This window comes from Centruroides vittatus, unplaced genomic scaffold (assembly GCF_030686945.1).
Source record: "Centruroides vittatus isolate TY-2023 unplaced genomic scaffold, ASM3068694v2 scaffold_2520, whole genome shotgun sequence".
Lineage (NCBI taxonomy): Eukaryota > Metazoa > Arthropoda > Arachnida > Scorpiones > Buthidae > Centruroides > Centruroides vittatus.
In genome coordinates, this window is record NW_027122689.1 from 283,486 (window position 1) to 301,854 (window position 18,369).

General features: G+C 33.7%; 2 protein-coding genes across 3 annotated transcripts in view; one reads left to right on the forward strand and one right to left on the reverse strand.

Moving 5' to 3' along the window:
- The window catches only part of garz (Sec7 domain-containing protein garz), a 170,712-nt gene extending 155,864 nt beyond the window's left edge, over positions 1-14,848 (reverse strand). Inside the window, exons 1-2 of the mRNA XM_067285351.1 lie at positions 14,701-14,848; positions 4,793-4,930 (exon numbers count right to left, since the gene is read on the reverse strand). Of these exons, the coding sequence (XP_067141452.1) occupies positions 4,793-4,894 (102 nt within the window). The 5' untranslated portion in view covers positions 4,895-4,930; positions 14,701-14,848. The remainder of the gene's footprint in view (positions 1-4,792; positions 4,931-14,700) is intronic.
- Positions 14,849-15,025: 177 nt separating this feature from the next.
- Positions 15,026-18,369, forward strand: part of Mppe (Metallophosphoesterase) — a 65,454-nt gene continuing 62,110 nt past the window's right edge. For both annotated transcript variants that reach the window (XM_067285361.1, XM_067285362.1), the window contains exon 1: positions 15,026-15,199. In XM_067285361.1, coding sequence (XP_067141462.1) covers positions 15,174-15,199 — 26 coding nt within the window. In that variant the 5' untranslated portion in view covers positions 15,026-15,173. The remainder of the gene's footprint in view (positions 15,200-18,369) is intronic.

Sequence of the window (18,369 nt, forward strand, 5' to 3'; positions counted from 1 at the left end):
AAGTTTTTTGCAATGCCACCCAGCATTTCCAGAGTGAGATTTTTATCAACTGACAGAAATTTTATGAAATTTTTTGGGATGACTTTTTCCCACTTTGATCTTTTTTCAGTAGACTAAAACAAAATTTTTGACAGGACAGAACCTGTGAAATACTGTTTAATCACTGTGGTCAAATGTGTTATTCAAAATTATTCAAAAATGATTGCTATTGCTAACAAGGAGAGGGCCAGATGTTCAGGTTTCTGATTCAAACGAAACTTGGTGAGCACATAGCCTTAAGCACAGCTCCTTGACCAAATAATACAACCCACTTCTCAATCATTTCAAAAAAAACTGAGCCTCTGAAAATTTAGTGTTTAAGTTGTAAATCTTTGGAAGTTCCATGTCCCAGATCGGCAATAACTGAGAGAATAAGACCCTAGGTACTGGACGTACCTAGGGTCTTATTCTCTCGGTAGGTAATGTAGGTTTGAATCTTCAAAGTTTTAGTTTAGTTTTTTTAATGTATAACTTTCTTATTTTACTGCATCATTAGCATTATTATTACTATTATTATTCCTCACATTTAAACCTTATAAAACAAGAAATTAAAAATTGTAATGTCATTTCCTGTTTAGCGAAAACAAGTCTCTGTAGATTTAACTCATTTATGTCCTTAAATAAGACTAATTTCTTCACATTTATTTTAACATATTTTACATACTATGTCCTCACAAGCAAATAAGCTTCAAATGTTACTGTATGTAAAAACACTATGCACCGATATTGCCAAGAAACACCATGTTCAGATCACATTCAGGATATGTCCAACCATCTTTGACATCCTCCATAATGGGAAAGACCCCCCAATAGCACAGACTTCCTGGAGTGTACAGTATTCCCATTAGGAACAACAGATTTGATAGGGACTTCGTTTATATCAGATCAACGAAACGCCCCTTTGAGTCAGATTACAGGAGCACATGGTGGACATACATCATGTGAGAAATACTACCGCTCTCGCCACTTACGCCACTGATCCTGACATTGTGGCAGCCTTTAACCAAGTGAAGCTCATCTGCACTTTGTCCTGCATGGAACACCTAAAATGAGTAGAGGCCATTCACATATATATAAGGAGCTGTCCATAAATTACATAAGGTATTTTGGGGTGGGTGGGGTCAAGGATTTCTTATGATTTCTTACTCAGGGGTAGGAGGTAATAGATCTTGTCTTACATAATATTCTTATATTTATTTTTTAATCTCATTTAGTGGTGGAGTTTTGCATTTGGCTTCAATTTGGCGGTTTCTATTAAGAACACTCGTTGTACTAATGCCATCTTGTGTGACGTGATAGAATAATAGCACTAGCAGACTCACTCTCTACACATTTTTTGTCATGGGAGAAAGACCATGTGGTGGTTTCTCTCTTTTTTTTTTTATTAGAATAAGTGCACCACTCCTATGGGTGTATAACACTAAGAATACATAAACTAAAATACATGATACAAAGTAAACAAAAAATTAATATTTGGCTTTTAGTGAAAACTAAAATGTAAAACTAGATATTAGAAATTATAAATAGTCTTTTCTTCCATATTTTTTTTGAACATAATTGTAAAAAGCATCAAACAATGGCTTCTGAACAAGCTTATCGAGTGGACATGGCCACCTGAAACTAAGCATAAAGATTTCTAATTTCAGAGTAAGTCTATCTTGATTGTAAATTGGACAATGATAGATCATATGATCGACAATGTCTAGGTTTTCTGTACAGCAAAAGCAAGAGGCAGTTTCTGCCCAGTTATACATTGCCAGGTAGCTTCTAAAATTACAATGCTCAGTAAGTAATTGAGTTAAAACTGTCTCCTAAACACTATAAAGTGTCTGGGTGTCTACACTTTATAGTGTTTAGGAGACAAGTAATTAAGTAGTAGCAAACGTTAAATCTCTAAGTGGTGGTGAGAACCTGCATTCAACACTAGGAAAATAAAGTCTTGTTATTCTACCAGTTTTACTGCTCAACCATTGTTGATTCCGCTTTTGCATAGCGTTGTCATGAATATAATTTTTAAGGCTGCTACATGAAAGAGGGATGTTAGTATAGTCCAAGTCAGCTGCAAAGGACACTTCCTTTGCAGCTGACTTAGCCTCAAAGTTGGCTTTTTCATTTCCTAGTATGCCAGTATGGCCAGGAACAAATATAAAAGTTACCTTATTTACAATATTTTTAATATGGCACTGGATATATGTGATTTTATTGCTATTGCAATTAGGATTTAATACAGCTTTTAGGACAGACTGAGAATCACTGTAAATGTTGATAGATAGAGTTTTGTTTGGTAGTGAAGTGGCCCACTGAACAGTTTGGTAAACAGCATCTTCAGCTTGATAGATGGAGGTATGTGTGGGGTATCCGTATCTTCTAACATATTTTGGGCAAAATATGTCAGTTTGGAGGAAGATACAGATACTTGAGCCGACATGAAGGAGACTTTTGGACCCATCTGTGTAGATATTAATGTCTGCTATGGTTATCCATGGAGGAAGCAGATGACACCAAATGTACCCTGGGGTAACCTTGTTTACAGGGTGATGATCAGAGATAGTAGGGTAATTGCAATGTAGTAGCATATGAACAGCTGTAGAGCTGTTCATATGCTACCACATTGTAGATAGGAATAGAGACTGTTGTTGAGCCTTGACAGTTTGTAGTTCTGATGTAGTAGTTTAGAACCTTTCTACAATACATAGTGGCAAAGGAAGGAGCTCTGCTAGTATCAGAAAAGCATTAGTAGAAACAGTCCTGCAGCACTTTGAAATTCTGATGGCAAACTATCTTTAAAAATAGAGTAATTTACTTGCTACTGAATTTTTACTAGTTACATGATCCCAGTTAGAGCGGCGTAAAGTAGCATTGGTTAATACAACCAATTATATAATATTATATGCCCCATTATATAAAGTTTTACAAGCTTTATGATTTAGTCCCCAGGTGTGTACCTAGCATATTTTAGCAGTATGTAGTTTATTTTCTTGGCCTTAGCCAAGATGTAATCAATATAGCAACGGAATGTGGTTTCTCTCTATTCTCTCTTGTTTTATTTTGTATGACATTTCTATTTACATGTGCACTAGCTGGTCAATCTGTCAAAGTTTTTTGCGTCCTTTTGTGAAAATTAAAATTAATATAAAAATGAATATTATGACGTTGATTAATGATAATACTAATAAAAAGATTATTAATAATTAAGAAATAAAGTTCTTAAAATAAATTGTTCATTCAAATTCATTAAATTTTAATATTTTTAAATCTGTTCACATAAAGTCTTTTATAAATAATAGTACGTACATATTAATTAACTAATTAATAATTATATATTTTGGACCTTTGGGGTTTCATTAAAAAAATTTTTTTTGTTAAAATCTTTCTATAAAATCATGCCTAAATATTATGTAAGATAGGGAAGGGGAGGGGGATCAAAGAAAATATTACGGTTTCTTACACAGGGGTGGGTGGAGGTCTAGAATGGCCAAAATCGCCCTTATGTAATTTATGGACAGCCCCTAAATTAAGCCTCAACTCCACGTGCATCAATTATAAAGACAAGCTGGTTTTGTCAGTAGCCTGGCAGGCATTGATGAATGCCGATCTTTAAATGTCAAGATCTGTCAGCCTTACAAATAAATATGCATGGCTTGCGTAATGGGCTCAAACGTTTTTTTCAAATTTTTGTAATCTGTATGTTCTATGTTCCATTAGAAATTCCGTTTAATGCCTGAAGAAGAACTCAGAGCAGTTCGAAAACATTTGTGGTGAACTTTTTCTTTTGTTTTTTTCATCACACACCAAATTTAGGTTCTCCGGGTTTGTTATTTGATAAACTTTACAGCTTAGAACAAGAAGGATGTATCCCAACTAAAACTGTACTAACCTTTTTCTCAATTTTTATGCTTGCTGCACACATTGTTATTGTATAAGAAAACATAATGGTTGGGATATGTTCCTATTGTCAGTTAGTGATTATAAACTTGAACTTGAGCTAAAAAAAGAAAAAAAAGCAAGGTTGAGGCCAATGTTTTAAACATGAAAACATGTATGTTGGACATTCAGCGCCGCTTTCCTGTAAGCCTAGAAGTTTGACAATGGCGTTTGGAATGTCGATCATGATTCCACTGACTTTCCAAACACCATTGTCAAACTTCTAGGCTTACAGGAAAGCGGTGCTGAATGTCCAACGTACACATTTTCGCATTTAAAACTTCGGCCTTGACCTCGCTAAAATTTTTTTGAGCAAGAAAGGCATATTTCTGTAGAGCTAATAGCCAAACCTATATATTATATGATCATCATAGGACTGAAAATATTTGCTGATGGGTAGAACACATTATGCTCAGAAACACATGTAACAGACAAAGATACACTCAAACCTGTTTTTGTGCGATCTTTTTTTGTGCGATTTTTTATACGTGCAATGTGTTTTGTGCAATTATTTTTGTGCAGTATACCAATTTGATTGAAATTCATATACCGCACACAAAAAATAACACAAAACAAATCGCACAAATAAAAAATCGCACAAAAATAGACCACACAAAAACAGGTTTGAGTGTATCTGACTTCTCATTACTATACTATGTTACAAACTGATTTATCTTATTATCTGAAATAAATGTCAGTTGGGATATGTTCTTGTTCTAAGCTGCACAATTATAAAATATATGTCTTTTTGAACCAAGTAATATTTATTAAAAAAACAGAATAAATAATCATTAAATTGATATTAAAACGCTAAATTATTATATTTTACCTGATGACTGTGTGATGACCAACGACTAGTCCGCCTCATTGCTGTCATCACCATACTCATTTCTCCCACAACAATGTAAATAGCATTCTCTGGTCCAGGCATATTTAGCTCAGATTAAATACAGATGCCAATAATTAACTTAAAGAATAAAAATATAAATTTGTTAAAATATCTGTAAATCAACATTTAAAATATTAAAATATCATGTGATAATTATATTGAAACCAATTCGTTTTCAATTACATTAATAAAAGAATTTATTAACAAATTGTTTTATTTATATGCAGTTCGAATTGGTGCCTTGCCGATCCCTCCTCAGTATAAACAAATGTAATCCATGACAAATAACAGCACACAGCAAAACTGGAAAAGTACAATTTATTGGATACGGAAATTTTTTTTATTTTTATTTTATTTCCTAACGAGGGCCTCTAAATTGTAGCAGTAAACATTACAGTTATTTGCTGAAAATTGCATATAGGTATCATTTTCACTAATCTATGACAGAAACCACACTTAATTTTTTGTTTTCCCATCTATCAATCCCTAGTATTTCTGATAATCAGTGATTGATAGATGGAAAAACAAAAAATGAAGTGTGGTTTCTGTCATGGATTATGTCTTTTTACTGAAGAGGAATCCGCAAGGCACTGATCTGAAATGAATACAAATAAAAGAATTTGCACTATACATATAACAAATATCCAGCAAGAAAATGCAAAACTACAGGAAAGCAAACGTTCTTATCCATGTTTTTAACAAACTTTAACAATCTTCTTTTGAGTAATTCTTGCTCTCAGATGATTTTCGAAATTAGTAAGATATTGCAAGTTTGCTTAATTGTCTAAAAAACCCCCTTTTAAGTGGTGGTCAGAATATTCAATATTTATTACATTATTATTAAAAATATATATTTCACAATTTTTATTTACAAATCTTTTTAAATTAAAACTTAATACTAAGCATTGTTATTAGTATTTGTTATATAAAATATTGATTTAAAAGTATGTTAAATAAGAAAAGACGTATTGTAATAAGTCTCATGAACTGCTGATTTTTTAAAGATGATGTAAGAATTTGCAATTTTTAAATTCTATTTTCAGATTCCAAGCCATTAACAATTCAAAATGGCTGCTTAGTCAGCTGAAAAGATTTGATTAATAAAATATTTTTGTTGGAAAAGACTAGAATTGTTTACATTAAATGTATTGTAGTTGATTAAGAATACAAAAAGATTCTCCAAAAATGTTTTTTAAATTAGTAATTTTATCTCACTTCCTTCCAAATTATATGAAATTACCTTAAAATCATTCATAAGATAAAAAAAAGTATTTAATGATCATATTATTATTATTATTAACATAACATAACATAACAATATATATTTTGATAAATCTATAATGTTTTACAACACGTTCTATAAATTTAAATTATTCCATTATGTATTCATCAACCATGTGTACATAACTACTAACTATTATTTAGGAACACTTTTTCAACACAGATAAAATGCAATATATTAAGGCATATACCAAATTAATTCAATAGAAGTAAAAACATACCATCTTTCTGGCATTAAAGGAGATGAAATAAAGAAAATAATTAATACTTAATGAATCATCAAATATTTGATGCTGAGAAATGTTTATTAAACAAACATTAACGTTTTCGATCCAATGTGATAGGCAATCTTCAGATGCAACCGAAATTCAAATGTATTTTTAACATAACATTTAAACGACAGAACGTTCGAATACTTTTACATTTAAATTTAAAACAAAATACTAGATAAATTAACAAATAAATAATAAAATAAAACAAAATATACTAAATAAACTAATACAATAACGATGTAAATAATAAAATAAAATAAAAAATAACATACGTAAAATAAATAAAATAAAAATGAAATAAATACACAAAAAATGCCTCTAAGTATAAGGGCAGATGCAGGCTAAGAATTTTTGTGTTTTAGTTTTTCTTTCATGTAGAATTTCCATGCGGAAGCTAATCCATCCACATCCCTGGCGTTAATACAACCATCCTTTAATTTACTTTTATAGATTTCAATTTTTTCTTCGTGCATTGCTAATGATGGGGAATGCATAGCCCTGAGGATAGTTGCTTCATTCCATTTAACCATAGAGTCCTCTGCTTGTTCCATACACGATAATACTGTGTTGCAGTACCCTTTATTAATGTCATATTTGTGCTCCCTTAAGTCTGATAGCTAAATTCCTTCTTGTCACACCAATATAGTCCTTAATTCCTAATTTTCAAATGGAATTTTGTATATGCCCACTTTTTCTTCTTTTTTAATCATGTCTTTATCATTTCTTAAAATACTGTATGAACTTGGCACTCTTTTGAAATCTATTTTTGAGTGTTTTTTGTCCAACACTTGTTTCATGATGTTCTTGATGTTTCAATTATAAGCGAACTTGGAAATTTTAAAACTGGTTTGTTTGGGTTCTTATTATATTGCCTCCTGTATATCTTTTAATTAGTCCTTTTATTGTACTCTTTTTATGTCTCAGTTTTGAAGCTGTTTCTTTGATTCTATTAATTTCTTTGATCCTGTCCAATACCCTCTTCTAATGAGTGCAGGAAAGACAGACAGTTTGTATCTGTAGGGGTCGTTCAAGTTAGCCGGAATGTATAGTTGACTATGTGTTGGTTTTATGTAGATACCTGTTGTTATATCATTTCCTTTCAAATTGGATGTCTATAACTAAAAAATGTATCTGCTCATGACTTTTTTGCTCTAGTTTAAGTTTTAATCCATCATTGTTGCTATTGTTGATTACCTGTACAAACTCTTGTATTCTCTTGTCGTTTTTCCAAATAATGCACACATCGTCCACATACCTTTTGTAAAATACAATATCCATCCTGAACCCATTGATAATGCTCTTCTCCAAATCACATAGGACTAATTAACACAATAATCCTGACACTGGGCTTCCCATAGGTACCCCTTTCTTTTGTCTACAAGCTTGTTTATCGAAACTGAAGAAAAACTCATAGCATATCAATTTGGCTAATTCTATCCCATCTTTCATAAATGCAGCAACATCTGGCTTTTTGTGGAGCATAAATTCCATTAATGCTTCATAACAGGATTCTATTTTTATAGATGGGTATAGGTTTTCATAATCCATCCATAATCCATAATCATCCCAACTTCATCCAATTAACTTAATTCCTGTAGTTCTTTTTTCTTTTACTACATTTATTGGGTTTTGTGCAACAAGAGCATTGTTACCTATCTCATCTGAAATGAATCTATGTAATTGTTTTTCAAGAATGTATGTGGGTCCTCTGCATTTCTCAACCACCAGTCTAACTTCTTTACCTTCTTTATGTATTTTGGCAAATGCAAACAATCTCAGCATCCCTGGCTTCAGGTTATGAGATCCTTTAAGGAAAGTTAATATGGAGCTTAACGGTACTCTTTCTTTTTAACCCTTCTGTTTACATTCGTAATAATTTTTTCATTGACTCGCTCACATTCCGTTCTTTTAATGTAATCTTCTAAGCATTTGTTGTAATTTTGTCTTTTCATGATGACTAGGTGTTTACTTTTGTCAGCTTGTGTTAGGACCAAATCATTGTCATTTAACCACTGTTTTGCATGCTTCAGCTGTTTCATTTTGATGCTTTTTGTTCTGTGGGAATGGTCTTTAAGAACAGTTTTCCATCTGAAGAAATCCCTTTCTAAATCATTGAATTCTGAGATGCCTCTTTCCAGTTCTGCCATTAAAATTTGCCATAAGTTTTCATCTTCTGGAATGAAGTTAGGCCCTTTTTGGAGAATTTCCTTAATTTCAATTGGAATGTCTACTTGGTCCCATAAAACAAATGGGGATGGGTTTATGTTCTTTTCAATTTTCTTTTCTTTTGATACTTGTGTTGTCATGATCCATATCATTCTTCTGATATATCTTTTCTTTAAACAGTGTAAACAGAAACAAACCATTATGCTAAATAACTACCCGATTATATCAGGCTATTGTAGCCTGAAATAATCAGGTAGTTGTTTGGCATATTACAAATTTATTGGGTTTAGAGATATTTGTATATGCAAGTCATTTATGTTACAGACTAAATATGAAATTATTAAAAGATTGGAAAGCAGTGTAAAGCAAAGTGAATTACATAAAGAAATGAATGCAACTAAATCAACTACTTGACACCTAAATGCAAATTCCAGCATATAATGAACAAAATAAAATTTAATGTTCAAATGTTTTCAGCAGTCTTTCTGAGGCCCTCATCAGGAAAGAATGCATGAAACAAAACAATGCATAAACTCATGCAACAATTAAGACCTGTGATTGATAAAGCCAGATCTCCCATATTCTTGTTAGAGAAACATATCCATTACTTGTTACAATGCCATCTTGACACATACAACTTTACTCTCTCTGATTCCAACACTAACTCCATAATATAAATTTAAATGGGAACAAATATCTTACTGTATTTGATTTTGTATCGATGTTCCCATCCATTGATTTGTTACCATGTTTTTGTGCACTTAGAGATTTCTTTCTCACTACTACACCTCATGTCCAGAGATTCCATTCCCAGATATTAGAACTTACACATCTAATATGCTATTCTTCCTTTTTTTACTTTGATGGTCAAACTTACATCCAAAAAAGGGGAGTACCAATGGGTAGCACTATCTCGGGGGATCTGTGTGAACTCTTCCTACGAAAATTGGAAGAAAGTAAACTTACAATCCAATATCCTTAGTTATACACAGTATGTAGATGATATTTTGATTATATGGAAAACCAAACCTGATAGAGGGGAAGTGTTAAAAGTTTTTAACAACAATGGCTACAGACTAACACTAGAGTTAGATCAGGAAAGTCACAGAAGTTAATTACTTGGATGTAAAGATTCATATGGCAAATAAAAATATAACCATGAATATTTACAGCAAATCCAAATACATTTCCCTCTTTATACCTGCTAACTTAGAACCCTTGGCCTTTTAAGGTAGTGGCATTCTGGGCCCCAGTCTCAAGGGCTTACTCCCATTGCTCTGAGACTTCCGATATCTACTATGAACTGAAACGTGTCAAGTATATAGCATCTGCACTACCACCAGTCCTTAATCAACAGGCTCTCTGCTAACCAGGACAGCTATCACCAACACGAGAATTAATGATGCAGAGAACAATCGGGCTATTATATCTCATGAACCATCCCTCCAACAAATTTATAATAGAATCGCTAAGGATTTAAACTTGCACTCAACATATAACAGAAAACAGAACATTTTCCGACTTTTAACTAAGGCAAAAGATAAGTCCGATGACAAGAAAGTGCCAGGAGTGTACCATGTTCTATTGCAGGACGAACATTTTAATAGACATATAACTTACATTGGATCCACGTACAGATCACTTGAGGCTAGAATACAGGCCCACAAATACGATGTGTCCAAGGAGGAGTATAATACTGCATTAGCCCAATATGCTACCAAACCCAGGGTTTTCTCCACATTGGGATGAAGCTACTCTTTTACATAGGGCTTTTGACTGACACAAAGTACATTCATTGCAAGCTCTTGAAATTTATATAGCGGGCATGAAGGGAGGTTGCATTAACTCCGACTATATTCTGGGTCCACAGTCATGGAAGTATTATTTACAATGCCACAAAGCATAATGTTAAATAAATAATTACACATAAAAATTATCTTTATGCAATGTAAAGAAAACAATTTTATCAGACATCTTTTATATGTTTAAACATCAGACTAACTTTTACATCACCACATAATATAATAACAATGAATTTATTTATAGCTTTATTTAATAAATAATTAATTTATATGATGCAAGTGTAATGATTTTTGTATGGAACATCATTTAAATGTTTAAAAATTGGAACCATCTAAATTCAAAAGTTAGATATTTTCAAAAAAATAGTTCTATTTTTTTTGTGTTTCATTCATTCTTTCCCGACAAGCGCCTCTGAAAGATGGCCGAAAATATTTGAACATTAAATTTTATTTTCTTCATTATATGCTGGAATTTGCATTTAGGTGTCAAGTAGTTGGTTTAGTATATAGTTCCAGTTTGTGTCTGCCAGTTTTTTATGTCTGATGTAACTAAATCAACAGTTGCTACCATTTGGAAGGAAAAAGACAAAATACTCACAAGTTTCAAATATGACAATTCAAATGCTAAAAATGCTAGAGTCTTTTTTATAAACTTACACCAAATTGGACACTAGAAAGCTGTGCAGAAGGAAAATTATTTAAAGAAAGAATTACTATTCTACTAGCTGCAAATCTTATGAGAACAGAAAAGAGAAAATTGTTAGTAATTGGTAAATCAAAAAATCCAAGATGTTTCAAAAATCGACAGCTACCAGTAAACTACAAATCTAACCAGAAAAGCTTGGATGACCTTTGACATTTTCTGTGGTGAACTGCAAGAATGGGATGAAGAATTAAAAAGAAAGAAACAAAAAATTTTATTATTGATTGATAATTGCCCACACATCCCAACATCAAGAATTTACATTGCGTACTTTCTCCTGAGGTTGGTATTTAATCGATCTTGGATGGACACCAGACAAGCATTCTCCCGTGTTAACTCTTCCGGGTCCCATAGGAACAACAAATCCTCAATCTCCACGAGATGTGCACGAGAAACTACAATGGATATTACGCTTCCAGGTGCCCAAATTTACATTGCATTACACTGGTGTTCGTGCTGCCCAATATAAGTTCAAAACTACAACCTTTAGATCAAGAAGTTACACACAGCTTAAAAAGCAGCTATCGACAAATTCTCCTTTCAAAAATGGTAACTTCTGGATAATAGCAAAGAATCGTTTTCTATAAATCTTTGTGATGCAATAAACTTCATCCATATGGCATAGCAAAATGTATCAATGCAAACAATAGCAAATTGTTTTTGACACACTGGCTTTATACAAACTAATGGAGAAGAATTCAATTACATGATGATATTCCGATCAATGAACTTTTGAAAAATAAATTTACAAATGATGAAACGAAAGGTGTTCAAAATGTCGTCCCTCTGCAGTTACCAGATGAATTTTCTGACTACGATTTTGAAGAATATGTCAGAGTTGATAACACTTATTACTAGAAAACTTTGGACCGATGGTGATGATATAGCTTCAGTGTCTTCTAAAGATAATGAAATTAGTGAGGATGAATATCACAAGACAACATACGCAGACAGTGTCAACATTCCGACAATGCCAATTTCTGAAGGTTTGCAAAACACTATTGTTATTCGAGAGCCTTTACAAACGCATAATATAATACTCCACAAAATATTTTAAACTCAGCAAAACTGTATATTACAGAATGCTATGCAACTAGCAAAAATTGACAAATACAGCTTTATAAGTAACTGCGCGCATTTATATTTATGTTTTTGATGGGCAACTTCCTATATAATAATTTGTTACATTTTATCTTTGAGACGTTAAATCTTAGTTTTTCAAAATTTGACTGTTTTATTTCTTATCCAATATAACAAACATCAGTTATAACGAACCAGTTCAGACAGTCTGTAGAGATTCATTATAAGCAGACACTACTGTAATTATAATTTTTTAAACTTAATACTTTCTTTTTTTCACTCCTAAAAATAATGATATTTAGGATTAATCAACAATAACAGATATTAAATATCATTTAGATTCACATTACTCAGAGTAGTAGTTTGTTTACCAGTGCCAGTCTACCACAAAAGGATCCTTTGTACAAGACACAAAAGTGTGCACCATGCTCAAGTTTTCAATTTTTCTTACTCATAAAAAGGTTAATGTTACCTATGGTAGTGAACATGGCGGCTCGTCTCTGAAACAGTGGGGACACACGTTCTAACCTAACCTAACCTAACCTATTCTAATAAATTACCATAATTATTGCCAACCAAATTATTCAAATACGCGTAATTTATTAGAATAGGTTAGGTTAGGTTAGAACGTGCGTCCCCACTGTTTCAGAGATGAGCCGCCATGTTCACTACCATAGGTAACATTAACCCATAAAAATCAGAAAATAAAAGTAACATAATAGTCAGCATCCATTGCTTTCAACAAAAAAAAACACCACCATTCCACAGTCTTAGAAATCATAAGCGATGACAATTTAGATTATTTCCTTTCTTGTTGGGATACCAGCTATATTCCAATTAAAAATTCTTCAGAATTCCATAATCCTGTCTGAAGGTGTATAGGATTGCTACTAGTAATTCAACAATCCAAAACTATGGTTTAATTATGCATAACACAATCCTACCACCCCTCTCCCAGGAGGGCAGAAACAAACCCGAACAGAATCCAAACATTTCAAACAATCAATCAAATGAAATCAAACACAAAGCAACCCAATGTTCTTATCTGAGACACCTTCATAAGAACGAAACAAGACAAATAAATAATATAGAATTTAAATTACTCATTTCAGAAAAAGTAAAAGTAACTCTATTTATACAATTTAACAAAATTTATATGTACAGCACATCTATCTTAACCCCAAAATGCCATCCATAATTTTTAATAAACAAAGACTACCGCAGAAAAAAAAGTAAAAAAATTATGTTTGTAACCCTTACTTTTGAAAGTAATAAAATGATTGTAAATTACAATTTGTTTTAAATAGACTCTACATTCAAACGAATAAAATATCTACACATAGAACGTATTTTATTTCAAAGAACAAAATAAGTAATCTTTTGGCATACGATCCTCGAGCAGAACTAGCTTTTAATTTGTGCTTTTCTTCAGTCTTTGCTGAAATTTCGTCATTGGAATTGGAACCAACCAACTGCTCCATACGAAGTTATATGGCATCTCAGTCTCCCAACAGAGACATTTCCCATTCCTCTGTCTTTGCTTTCATCTCAAAACTGACAACGACTGCATCCCTCTCTCACAAACCATCACACCGATCTTCATACTCAGAGTAAAAGATAGGTTAATGTTACCTTAGGTAGCCAAGATGGTGGCTCATCTCTAATTCCAGCAAGGAAACAGTGGGATGCACGTTCTAACCCAACCCAACCTAACCTAACCTAACCTATTCTAATAAATTACCATAATTATTAGCAATCAAATTATTAGAATAGGTTAGGTTAGAACGTGCGTCCCACTGTTTCCTTGCTGGAATTAGAGCAGAGCCGCCATCTTGACTACCTAAGGTAACATTAACCTTTTCGTTTAGAAAATAATAACAAGGTAAATTTTGTTAGGAAATAAGACACGGTAAATACTCGATAACTTTTATTTTAATTAAAACACAGTCACGTTTACGCTCACTTCAAAACGGAAGCAAAACACCAAGAAGGAAAGCAACAATCCGTTACCCTAGGAGCAGGCATACCCCACGTGCCAGGAAGGCGGCAACTCGGAATGACAGCCATCACCTGAAGGTAACACCAAAAATCTGAAACTACCAAAGCATCCGTAACTCCGGCCACATCCGGAGGCAAGAAATCGGACTTTTAATCTCGGCAGAGTACAGTACGCACGTACCCCAGGTAGCATTCCGAGGTCTTAATTAATAACTAATATCCGCGTCAAGAAATCCACTCAAATTAAAATAAAAAAAATTTTACAAGACTAATCCTTATTAGGTTAAAGTATTACTATTATAAGAATTAAACGTACTGTACACGGAAAACAATAGAAAAGGCACGCACTCATTCACAACACACAGTAGTCGAAAACGTTCGTTACCACGTTCGTTTTTAGAGTCGACTAGGTAGAAATTTAATAAATACGAAGAGTTAAATTTCGACAGCAATCGTCAGTCGGCATCACGCACGGACACACATCCCATCCATCTGGAAGACACTCGAATTTCATCCGACAATTTTATAGTTTACGACCACACTTACTAAGAATAAGGACACTTGGCAGATTCTTTCAATAAATCATACTTTAGAAATTTCCACTCGTCCTCGTCAAATAAATAAATAAAATCGACGATTCCAGAAATACGGAAATATTTATCCGAGTCGAAACGTAACTTAATTTCTTTGGCGGGTGTTTCCAAAAGCGATACGAAAATAAAAATAATACTCACTCGTTAATTTAAAAAAAAAATAATTCACTAGAGTAATAACTGCAAGAAATTTAATTAACTGTTTCGCTATAAAATTATTAATTTCATTAAATATTACGATTCGACTATTTCCGTTTTATCCTTCGGATTATTTTCGAATTTCAAGATGGCGTCCTCCGTTTGACTTTTTTTTTTATATCTAGGATTACTTTAAGACGTTCGTACGCGTTATGTTAATCGGTAAAATCGTAGAGCGTTTAATATATATTTTTGTTTAACTTATTATTATAATTAAACCTTTTAATAATGTCCGATGGCAGAAAGAATATCAGGTAAGCCACGGTGGATAGGCCTTTCACCCGTAGTTTTTAATGGTTGTTTGTAAATCCGTAATGGCATTTTAATTCGTGAATTATTTCTAACCGTAATTTTTCTGTCGTAAATATTAATGCGTATTGTATCTTGGTAAATATTCGCGTTAAGAGTCGACCGCGCCGTAACTACCATCGTCATATTTTCTAAGTTAAACGTAAAACCGAAAAAGTAACGATTCGCGTCTTTTAATTCGCACCTTACACCCGCTATTAGAATGGTATAATTATTGCCATTCGTTTCGGTAGTTTACCGCCGGCGTTTTAATTTGGATATTTACGCGCGTGCTTGGTGTGACATGGATTAGAAGACGTGACCTTTATTTCTGTTGAAAATATCTTTTTGCAGCTGGGAATTCAGCCAAGATAAAATCTTTACAGCCGCCATCATATAAATATGTGATTTAATATCTTGACGGATGAGTCGGCATTGCCGACTCGTTCTCTCATGAGCATCGACTTGATCCTTTCGGAACGTTCTGTGGAACTTTCTGACGGTCGGTAGCCTCCGTCCCACTTTTGAATTTTTCCCAGACCTTCGGTCGGATTACCCATTCAACCCGCATCGGGGGGCACTCGACGTCGTCTAGAACATAAACTAATATGAAGACTCTGCGTTTGGCCGAGGCAGAGTGGTTATTTGTAAATAGAAGCGATGGCTTTCAAATAACGAATAAAAATAATGTCATTTGACGTTATTTTCATCTTCTATTCCTTCCGCTCTGTGGTGCTTGGGGGCTCTTTTTTTTCTAATTTCGCCGGTGGCAGGAGAGGGACATCTGGCACGTTTGGGACAGACGTCTCGTTAAAAGTGTCATTTTGGACCAGAGTTCTCGGAGTTGGTGGAGTGGTGTTGAGTCTTTCTACTAGGCTATTTGTTGTTCTGTTCTGTACTTGTTACTTGTACAGAAATGTACGAAGTTACTATTTATAAACAAAAATTAAATACCTTCTAAAACCGATAACCAGCGTGAAATATTTTCAAAATGGCGAATGTTTTTGCTGCCCCTCCTGGGCTCTTCCTCAGGCCAATTCTTTTTGCTGGAACTGGATTCGATAATCGAATAGTTTAAATAAATGGAACGTGTTCCATTTTTAAAAGTTTTCCGTTTTTGTGCACTGAGAGATTTCCTCATGGAGAAAGTAAACGATGACAGTCTGCACCATTAAGTATTAGAGTTGGCCCATTTGCATGTTATAGTTCAGTATTTCAATTCAAAGGAAATGCTTATGCACAGGAGAGGGGCATACCCATGGGAAGTCTACTATCTAGGGACCTATGTGAAATGGTAATTAGAGCATTGGAAGCCAAAACACTGTCACCCTTTCTCTCAAACATAATTTTATATGGAAGGTACAGTACATAGATGACATCATTATCCTCTGGAAATCTACGCCGGACCTAAAGCAGTTTAAAACGGCCATGAACGACAACCCCTATGGCCTACAACTGGAAATGAAGCAGCATAGTCCTGAAATAATCCACTTCTTGGATATCGAAATAAGGATTGAAAAAAGGATAGTACAAACTGGAGTCTATAGAAAACCCACAACTATACCATCATACGTTCCCTTCAACTCCTGTGACCCCTACTCCTATAAAATAGCTGCATTTAGGGCTTTAGTAGAAAGAGCCTACACGCACTCTTCCACAAACAAGGCTCTACAACAGGAATTAGCGTTTATCAATAAAATAGCAAGAGAACACGGTTACAGTAACATCATAAAAAAGTTATATAACCGGCACCTCCATACAAGCAGTAAAACGAACCAAGAAAGCGTAGTGAAAAAAGATGCCAGAGAAGAAAACACAGAAAGGACCCCGGTGACATACAACCTACACCTTAAAACAATATACAACGCAATTGCGAAGAAAAGGGGAATTAAAATCACTTATCGGAGGAACCCTTCCATATACAGCCTATTGAGAAACGGAAAAGACGCTACATAGCCCGTATAGACTTCTGGGAGTATATAGTATCCCTTTACAGGACGACAGATGGCAGAAACAATTACTGTACATAGGGTCCACTAAACGCCCACTATGCACTAGAATAAAGGAGCATAAATCCGACATTACCCGCCATAAATACACAACGGCATTGTCCACGTATGCAGCAAACCCGGACATAACACCGATTTTTAATGAGGCAAGAGTGATCCGCACCACCCAACATCAAGAACATCTGAGAACTTTGGAAGAGATAGAAATTTACAAGGCCGATCGCACAACAACATGCATCAATTTCAAAGAAGAAATGAATCTCTCTACTGCTTGGCAATTTTTATTGGAAGAAAGGTCATAAATCGGTAAACGTCATATGTAATTATCATAAGATGCACGCATCGTTTTCCCAGCGGAATAAAAGAAATTTAAATGTTTAGAACGGCATGCAGTTACCGCACGTACTCAAACTTTTAAAAACGGAACACGTTCCATTTATTTAACCTATTCGATTATCGAATCCAGTTCCAGCAAAAAGAATTGGCCTGAGGAAGAGCCCAGGAAGGGCAGCGAAAATGTTCTCCATTTTGAAAATATTTCACGCCGGTTATCGGTTTTAGAAGGTATTTAATTTTTGTTTATACAACCCGGTGTGGGAGAAGCGTTAGTTACTATTTATGCCGGCAGTTATGTTTTGTTGCATTATTTTTGTTTTTAAATAACAATGTTTTAGTGTTTTTCAAAATAACGATTGAAAATAACAAGTTTTTAATATTAAATGTGTGATTTCCAGATTGAGTGATTTATCTTGATACATTGGCCTTGATATAGTTGTGCAAGACTGTTATGGTGCATTAAATGCAATGCAGTAACTAAGAATATATGACTAAAAAATTTTTTTCTACAATGCTCATAATAATTGTAATTAAAAACAACAATTTGGTGGATTATAATGATTATGAATCCTTAATTATTATTAATGTGTGGAAGCATTGATTGTATGAATAGCTTTTGCAAGCAGGAACTTAAAATCTTAGATTATGCCAAAGTTTATAAAAAAAAATATATATATATATATATTGCTTTATAAAGACCTTATATCAGGGGTGGGCAAGCAAGAGTTCAGTGGGAGCCGAAATGTAGGTTTTGCAAAATGCGTGGGAGCTGCAGTTCTGTACTGTCGTGG